Source organism: Urocitellus parryii, chromosome 2, assembly GCF_045843805.1.
Source record: "Urocitellus parryii isolate mUroPar1 chromosome 2, mUroPar1.hap1, whole genome shotgun sequence".
Lineage (NCBI taxonomy): Eukaryota > Metazoa > Chordata > Mammalia > Rodentia > Sciuridae > Urocitellus > Urocitellus parryii.
Genome location: NC_135532.1, coordinates 60,223,008 through 60,232,632, shown reverse-complemented (window position 1 = coordinate 60,232,632; position 9,625 = coordinate 60,223,008). Strand labels below are relative to the sequence as shown.

Sequence of the window (9,625 nt, the reverse complement as noted above, 5' to 3'; positions counted from 1 at the left end):
AGAGCCTGAAGTCGGGCGGGTATCTGCTTGTGGGTGCAGGTTCTCCTGAGCTCTGGTAGGGTCTGCCAGTGGCAGGATGGACCTGTGCCTACCCTGTGTCAAAGCTCCTATGGATGTCATCCAGGCAGGTCTGGTCCGGCCTCAGTTCTGGCTGGTGTCTGACAGTGGTGGGATGGACCCGGGCTTTCAGTGGGGCCTGGCTTCTTGTGCAAATTGGTGAAGCTGATCTGGGCTCATCTGAGCTCAGGTGGGGATCTGCTTATGGGAGGAGGCAGTTTTGGGCAGGCCTGAGCTTGGTCAGTTTCTGCCCCTGGGTGGAGGCAGTCTTGAGCTCCAGCAGTGTCTCCTGTTAGCTGGATATATCCGGGGCTTCCTCAGGTCCTGGCTCCTGCACTGGTAGGTGAGGTGGATCTGGGCCAGGCTTGGGCTTCGGTAGGTGAGTTCTGAGCAGTCCTGAGCTCCAGCGGGCCTGTGTCAGTGGTGTGATGGACTTGGGCCTACCTTGCCTTGTGCCCTGGCTTCCGCGCTGGTCAGTGAGGCGGATCTGGGCCAGGCTTGTGCTCCAGTGGGGGTTTGCCACTGGGTGAAGGAGCTCTTTGGCCGGGCCTGAGCTCCGGAGTGTTTTTGTTGGTGGCAGAATGGACTCGGGCCTATCCTGGGGACCTGGCTCCCATGCAGGTCAGGGAGGCAGATCTGAGACAAGCCTGAGCTCCGTGTGGGTCTGCAGCTTGCCATAGGAGATTCTGGGCAGGGCCAGAGCTTCAGCAGGTGTCTGCTTGTGGGTGGTGGCAGTCCTGAGCTCTGGCAGGGTCTGCCAGTGGTGAAATGGACCCGTGCCTACTCTGGATCTAAGCTCCTGTAGATGTCATCCAGGAGGGTCTGGTTCCTCCTCAGTTATGGCCAGTGTCTGACAGTGGTGGGAGGGACCTGGGTTTACAGTGTGATCTGGCTACAGGGCAGGTTGGTGAGGCTGATATGGCTTCCTCTGAGCTCAGGTAGGGATCTGCTTGTGGTCTGAGGCAGTCCTGGGCCAGCCCTGATCTCCAGCCAGTTTCTGCCCCTAGGAGGATTCAGTCCTGAGCTCCAACAGTGTCTGCCGTTGGCAGCATGTACCGGGGCTTCTCTGGGCCCTGGCTCTTGCAAGGTGCATCTGGCCCTGACCTGAGCTCAGATGTTTTTCTGCAGGTGGGTGGTGGCAGTCCCAAGCACAAGCAGGGCTTTTCCAGTGGCTCGATGGACCTGGGCCTACTTTATGCCTGGCTTCCGCACTGCTCAGTGAGGTGGATCTGGGCCAGACCTGAGCTCTAGTGGGGGTCTGCTGCTGGGCAGAGGCAGTCCTTGGCTGGGCCTGAGCTCCAGAGTGTTTTTACTGGTGGCGGAATGGACTTGGGCCTACCGTGGGCCTACCGTGGGACTGAGGTCCCACGCAGGTCAGCAAGACAGTTCTGGGTCATAACTGAGCTCTGTCTTGGAGTCTGCTGGTAGGCAGTGGTGGTCCTGAGTTCTAGGAGGGTTCTACCAGTGGTGTGATGGAAACAAGCCTGCCCTTGAACCAGGATGCCACGCTGGTGGGTAAGTTGAATCTGGGTCAGGCCTGAATCTGTCAGTTATCTACTGGTGGTGGGATCATCCTGGTTTAAGCTGTACTCTGGCTCCCACTCAGGTCAAGGAGGTGGATCTGTGCTGGGCCTCAGCTCCTGCGAGGTCTGTTAGGTGGGTGGAGGTGGTCCTGTGCTCCAGCAGGGTTCTGCCAGTGGCGTGATGACCTGGGCCTACCCTGGGCCCTGGATCCCTGTGCAGCTGGGCAAGGCAGATCTGGGATGGGCCTGAGCTCTGGTGGAGACGTGCCACTGGGCAGAGGCAAGTCCTTGGCCAGGCTTGGGCTCAGACGGATGTCTGCAGGTCGGGAGATGTATTCCGGCCTACCCTGTGTCTGAGCTCACACACAGGTCAGCAAGGCAGATCCGGGCCAGGCATGAGCTCAGGCAGGAGTCTGGTGGTGGGGGGAGGCAGTCTTGAGCTCCAGCAGGGCTTTGTTGGTGGCATGATGGAAACTGGCCTACCTTAGGCCCTGGCTCCCATGCTGTTCAGCAAGGTGGATCTGGGCCAGGCCTGAGTCTTGGCAGGGGGGTCTGCTGGTGGCAGGAAGGAATGGGTCTACCCTGATGGCAAGGTAGATTTGGGCCAGCCTTGAGATCAGGAGGGGTTCTCTTAGTGGGCGGAGGCAGTTCTGATCTTTCAACCAGCAGGGTTCTGCTGGTTGTGGGAAGGACCTGGGCCTATCCTGGGCCTGGGATGGGATCCTGTGTGGGTCGGCGAGTCATAACCTGCTGGTGCCTGAGCTCCTGCAGGTGTCTACCAGTGGGCAGAGGCTGTCCAGACCTCTGGCGATGTCTTCCAGTGTTGGGATGGACCCAGGGCTACCTTGGGTCTGAGCACCAGTGGATGTCACAAGGAGTGTCTGGGCTGGGCTTCAGTTCTGGCAGGTTTCTGCCAGTGGTGGGATTTACCCAGGGCTTGCCTGGGCCCTGGATCCCGTGCTGGTCAGTGAGGTGAATTTGGGCCTAGCTTGAGCTCTGAGGTGTGTCTTCCAGCGGGCCTGTGCCAGTGGCGCAATGGACCTGGGCCTACCTTGTGCCCTGGCTTCCACGCTGGTCAGTGAGGCGGATCTGGGCCAGGCCTGAGCTCTGGTGGGAGTTTGCTGCTGGGCAGAGGCGATCCTTCGCTGGTGCTGAGCTCCAGAGTGTTTTTGCTGGTGGCAGAAAGGACCCTGGGACCAAGTGCCATGCAAGTCAGCAAGGCAGGTGAGGGTCATGCCTGATCTCAGGCAGGAGTCTGCTGGTGGGTGGAGGTGGTCCTGAGCTCTGGTGGGGTTCTACTTGTGGCATGATGAACCCTGGCCCACCCTGGGACCTAGCTCCTGAGGTAGTCAGCGAGGTGGATATTGGCCAGGCCTGATCTCAGGCGGGCCTCTGCCAATGGCAGGATGGACCTGGGACTACTCTGGGCCCTGGCTCCTGCATGGGTCCAGGAGGCCTATATGTCACAGAATCTCTGACCATGATTTTTGCAGTCAGTGAAGCAGTCTCAGCTGAGACTACACAGAATTCTCTAAGGGGCACATTGCCGATAGAGATGGCTTAGACTTGCCCTCAGTTCATTTGTGGCTTCCAACATCTCATGTCTTTATCAGGATGTGGCAGAGAAGACTCCTGATGTCCCTGGTGGATCCAAAGTACTCTCAGCCAGAACCTATGCAGAGGAACCTAAGGTAGTTTTCAGGTTTAGCTTCTGCAGGTCTTCAGAGTCCATATGACTCATGCCCAGGCTGAGATGTCAGGGTCAACTGATCATGTCTTCTGGCTGTCCACTATTTTAGCTGTCTGGTTTTACCTCTCCACTTCATCAGAGCCACACTTATTAGGCATCTGGAATATTTCTTCCCCCTTACATTGGAGCCACCTTATTGCTGACACATGGTATACAACAGCACAGTTTTCGGACACAAGAACCAATTCCCCTAACCACCCACTTCCAGTGCTTCCTCTTGGCATGCTGTTGCCCAGAGTCAGACTGGGTGGGTACATCAGGCACCGTGGTCCTTGTAGTCAGGAAGTGGAGATGAAGGGCCGGAAGGCTGGCACTTCTCATAGCCTTTTTCCCTGCCTGTTTGGCCTCCTCAGGCAGCTGAGGCATGGGGAAGGTGGGAAGCACAGGCTCGCTAGGATTCCTTTTGGTGATGCCAGTGAAATGGGAAAGATCCGTGAGGCATGGGTGAGGCTTAACCCTTGGAGGCACAGGCTTCCCCTGGAACATGCAGCCTGGACCCTGGCTTTTCTGGTGCTTTAATATAAGGTATGTCGCCATGGCTGTATTGAATTTCCTAGTGGCCAGAGACACCCAGGTCTTATAAGGATCAAAACCCAGATCACAGAGAATGGTCATGATTTCTGGGTCTGGGGGTTCGGTGAGTGCCTCAGTAAAATGCTGGGGTACATACTGCTCACCCTGTGTCAGCCATGGGTGCTGAAGAATTTGCTTGCATGTGGGCCGCTTCCTGGGGTTCAGGGTCAGTATTTGATGGATAAGTTGACGCGCCTCCACTGGAACACGGTCAGGGATGTTGAATGTTCCTAACACGATCTGACTCAGTAAATCCTCAGTGGTGCGCCCCACAAAAGGGCGGGTCCCAGTCAACAAAAAATATAGCATAACGCCCAGGCTCCAGATGTCCACATGGGGGCCCTCATGTGCTTGCCTCAGGACCACTTCGGGGGCAAGATGTGAGAGAGTGCCCCAGACATGCCTGCGATTTGGGCCAGAGGTAAACCAGGTGCTGAGGCCAAAGTCAATAAGTTTTATGTTGCCTCTGGCATCTACCACGACATTCTCTGGCTTAAGGTCTCGGTGCACAATTCCCTTGTCATGGCAGTAGTCCACGGCACTCACCACCTGTTTGAAAAATCTGCGGGCCTTTTCCTCCTGCATGCCACCTGGTGGAATATGGTGAAGTAACTTCCCCCCATCTGCGTATTCCATTATTATGTAGATATTTCTCTGAGTTTCAATGATCTGAAACAATCGAATGATATTCGGATGATCTAGGCTCCTCATAATATTTGGTTCTGAGAGTACCGGCATATTCTTCTCATTTTTGCACACCACTTTGACTGCCACTTCTGCCCCAGTGAGGTGATGTCGAGCCAGTTTTATCAGGCTAAATCCGCCATGCCCAATGACCCCTAGAAATTCATAGTGATCCTTGACCACTTTCTTCGTGCAGGAGCTGAGCCTCTGAATGTTCTGACTCTGCATCCTCAGCAGAACTACCACTAAGGATGCTAGCCCAAAAAATAACAGAATAAAACAGTTTCAAAAGAGCCAACCACCAACCTCTAAACGCACTATCTGGGTATCCGACAGGTCACTTCCAAGAGATTCCTGTACTTGTGGACAAAAACTACCACAGTCACTTTCTCATATATCTTACTGTTTGAAACTTTCTCACAATGGCTCCTTGTGACATCAAAGCAAGCAATCACCCAGTCATACTTTGCCATAAGCCCTATGGTCCTCTCACTTTTGAGCCTCCAGAGCTCTTTCTGTTTTCAGATTAGGAATAAGGAAAATCTTCAGGGCTTTTTTCCCTTGCTTTAGTGGGTTATGAGACATTTACTTGTTTAGAAATTAAAATTTCTATGGAACTTCAACATACCATTTATTTTCAGTCTAAAATTCTGTAATAATTTTTTGCTTTGAAGACTACAATGTATCTACACTCAAGGTATTCAATTTTTTTTTCAAACCTGGAATAACTGGTGTCAAAAGGATGGTGCCACCTCACTCACATGGTGATACTAAAACAAAATTGTTCTCTTTCTTAAGATACCATAGAATATAATATAAACACTGGTGGGGATGAGAGTGAGAAAAGGTTGATCATAAATTCTCCATATAGTCCTATATAAAATGCATATGCATTACATTTTGATTCCAGTAACTGAGGGGGATGGGGTAGAGATGTAAAAGAACTGCATTTTCTGTTACTGAATATAGATTCACACCAGGGGTATTCTTCCATCTTAGGTTAAAGGGAATGCCCAGAGTAACTCCATGGTAATACCTGTAGGACAAACTTAAAATGAAAGGGAAATTCAAATATTTCGTGTAAAAATCAATTAGATTGGAGAGAAGATAATCATTCATGAACACAAGGCAAAGTGAATCAGGAGCTTTCCCTGACTTAGAAGAACACAAGTCCTACTGAATCAGCAGCCTTCCCTGCTTTCCTTACATGGACAAAAGTGCCCACTGGACCAACAGCTCACCCTGCTGTCCTTATAAGGTCACGAGTCACACCAAACCAGCAGCTTGCCCTGCTTTCTGTAAGGACGCAATTCACACTGTAACAAAAGCTTGTCCTACTCCTTATGGTCCCATTTAAGGTAATTATCTCATAATATTGCCATTTCTGAAAAAAAGGTCTTATTCCTGGGTTGGGATTAGAATCTAAACAAGTGCACTGAGAGATATAATTCAACTATAACACACTCTATTTCTGTTTTTCTGCCACGTTTTTTCCAAAGGTGTTGAAATTTATTTTATGCTGTTTCTACATCAATCCATATCATCATATGACCCCCCAGGTTTGTCAAGGAAGTGCATATCCTTAGTGAGTAGGGTTATGAAAATTCATGATGTCCACTGACCCAATAACCTTTCACTTGATTCACCTCTGAACTATTCCACTGGCTATCATCACCACACAAAGGACCAACCTGCCAATAGATTAACCCTTTTGTGGGGAGGCTATTGTACCAAAACCACAACAACACCATTTCTTTATTACATTGTTTATGTCTCAGGGTCTGTCATAATTAATATTCCATGTAAGACTTGATATTTAAAATTGTCTATTCTTTCCTTTATCAAAATTATTACAAATTTGTGAAGTTTATTAATCTTTTCAAAGAATCAGCTCTGTCTCACTGATTTCTTCCATTGTTTCTATTTTTAATATGATTAATCTCTGTTCTTTGATGTTTATTCTGATTGATTTTGGTTTATTTGCTACCCAGATAATCCCCCTACCACTACCCAATATTTCCCAGCTGTAAAAATGAAAATCTGTGCCTTTTTCTTATTTCTAATATGTTTTTAATGGTATCAATTTCCAAGTACTGCTTTAGATGTGGTCTAACAATTTTTAGATGTTGTTTTTCATTAGGTTCAGTGTCCATTTTATTTCCTTTTAAACTTCCTTGGCCCATAGATTCTTGAGATTTGTGCTTTTTTCCCAAGGTTTTGAAGACATTTTTTTTTATCTTGCTGTTTTCTAGTTTGAGTCCTTTGTGGTGAAAGATCACACCAAGTATGTTTTCAATTATTTAAATTTGGCAAATTTTCTTCATGGCACAGGATATGCTTTATACTCATTTATGTGCTTTGGGTAGAATACAAAAATTAGTATTCTGTTTTTGGATTAACAGTACTATAAATATCTCTTATGTCCATTCCTTTGAAGATCCCTGGCCTATATTAATTTATCTGTTTTGGAAATATTGAAAAAAGTTAGTTAGTATTTTGGTTTTTGGTTAAGTGTACTATAAATATCTCTTGTATCCTTTTCTTAAAAGGTGTTGAATTTCTTTGATATTTTCTGCCAAGTTGTACTATCAATTGTTGAAACACTGGTTCATTCTCAAAAGCTAATGCTTCAAACCTTCTTTGCTCTCACCTCACCCAACAAAAATAAAGAAGTAAATAAGTACATAAATAAACAAGTCACAACTATAAAAATGTTATCCATACTCAATAGGAGAATAAGAGTGGATCAGAATCAATCATGTGACATTAACCTTAATGTCCTAAACTCTTTGATGGAGCTCTTTTGATTGCCAGAATCGTGGAAGTATTTACATTAATTCCCTCCGAGTTACATGTTCTTTCTTTCTTCAGATGATTCATTAGGATGGATTTCAGCTTCTTGTTATAACTTTGGTACTCACCTGCTCCTCCATCTGACTTTAACCTTAGGGTCAGTTTTGTGTTTTTGTCAAATAAAGGTTGTCCAGATGTGGGGCTGGGTATGAGGCTCAAGTGATAGCAAAGATATTGTATCCACTGAAAACTAAAAAAAAAAAAAAATTCTCTCTTTCTCTCTCTCTCTCTCTCTCTTTAAAAAAGAAGAAGAAGAAGAAGAAGAAGAAGAAGAAGAAGAAGAAGAAGAAGAAGAAGAAGAAGAAGGTTGTCCAGATGTGTTTATAGTTTAGCAGTCACTGATAACTAGGTTTTCAATTCTTTTTATCATCTTCCACTATTTGTGTACTTCCATCAGTCTATAACTTGCCCCTCAGTGCTCTCACATTCTGTGAACACATCTCAGAATTCGTAATAGGAGGATTAACCATGGTCTCTAAGTCCCATCCATTTTTCTAATAGAATAGTTCTACATTTGTCTTTCAGATATGAGACATGAAGTAAAGCTTGGAAATAAAGTTTATTTTTACAAAAAGTATATTCACATTAAACAAAATTTAAGGACCATTGGTTTGAATTAATATATGCGTCTATTTTCCACCCTCAAATGGACTTTAAAGATAGCTTTTCCACATTTTCACATATATTCTATTTCCACTCTTAAAATTTGTGAACATTACTTCACTGATAACAGAGAAGTCAGGCACTAGAAATTAAGGTCTACAGAATATTTTATATAAAAACAACTTAATTTACAACGCTTTCAGCAGCTTATGGAATATTTTTGAAAAATAGGCCAAGTTTGATGAAACAATGTAAGTTTTAGCAAATATAAAATACATGATACATTGTATCATATCATAATGAAATGAAATTAGAAATCAATAAGAAAAATAGAAACCACATAAAACATGGAGATTGAAAATACTATTAAAAAATGGGCCATAAAGGAAATAAGAAATTCTTCAAAACACATGATAATAAAAATACAACATATCAAAATTCCTGGGACACTATGTAAGCAGTTTGAAGAGAAAAAAAATGTAGTCTTTTATACTAATTCAATATTTTTTTTCATTTCAAGTTTAAATATTTTTAATACCTTTGGCCTTTGGAAGACCTCATCATATCCACATTCAAGCAATTCAGTTATATTTTCTTCCAAATAATTGGTGTGAATGTATGGTAGAACCTCACTCACATCATGATACTATAACCAAATGCTCTGTTCTCTAAGATACTAGAATGCAGCCTAATGCCTATGGTGTTGAAAGGGAGTAAAGGCTCATCATAATTTCTCCATAGGGTCCTCATCAGATTTCTCATTGTAAGTTCTGGAATGCCACATTTTCTTTATCCATTCATCTGCTGAAGGGCACTGAGTTTGTTTCATAACTTTGCTATTGTGAATTGAGCTGCTATAAACATTGATGTGGCTACATCACTGTAGTATGCATCTTTTAAATCATTTGGGTATATACCAAGGAGGAAAATAATTTGGACAAATACTGGCTCCATTTCAAGTTTTCTGAGAAATCTTCCTATTGCTTTTTGCAATCCCACCAGCCATGTATGGGTGTAACGTTCCCCCCACATCCTAGCCAACATTTATTGTTGCTCATATTCTTGATAATTGCCATTGTGCTTGGAGTGAGATGGAATCTCAGGGTAGTTTTGATTTGTGTTTCTCTAATTGCTAGAGATGTTGACATTTTTTGCATTTTTTTCATATATTTGTTGATTGTTCATATTTGTTCTGCTGTGAAGTGTCTGTTCATCTCCTCTGCCCATTTTTGTTTGTGTTATTCTTTTGGTGTTAAGTTTTTAGACATCTTTGTATAACCTGGAGATTAATGCTCCATCTGAGGTGCAGGTGGCAATGATTTTCTTTCCATTCTTCCCCTTGCTGTGAAGAAACTTTTTAGTTGAATACCATCCATTCATTGATTCTTTATTTTACTTATTGCACTTGAGAGGTCTTTTGAGGAAGTTTCTTCCTAAGCCAACATGATGGAGAGTCAGTCCTACATTTTCTTCAAGTAAACCCAGCGTTTTGGTCTAATGCCTAGGTCCATGATCTACTTTGAGTTTTGTGCAGGATGACAGATTGGGGTCACATTTTATACATTTTATTTTGCCACATATG

At 45.2% G+C, this 9,625-nt stretch overlaps 1 protein-coding gene across 1 annotated transcript; it reads right to left on the bottom strand.

Annotated features, from left to right (window-relative positions):
- Positions 1 to 3,447: 3,447 nt before the first annotated feature.
- LOC113187780 (sperm motility kinase 2B-like) lies at positions 3,448 to 4,815 on the bottom strand. The gene has a single exon (XM_026395797.2). The coding sequence runs from the start codon at positions 4,813 to 4,815 to the stop codon at positions 3,448 to 3,450; it is 1,368 nt and encodes a 455-aa protein (XP_026251582.2).
- Positions 4,816 to 9,625: the final 4,810 nt, after the last annotated feature.

What these genes read in the sequence shown, in the direction of transcription:
- LOC113187780 (XM_026395797.2), bottom strand. Translation starts at nt 4,815, where the DNA reads ATGCAGAGTCAGAACATTCAGAGGCTCAGCTCCTGCACGAAGAAAGTG.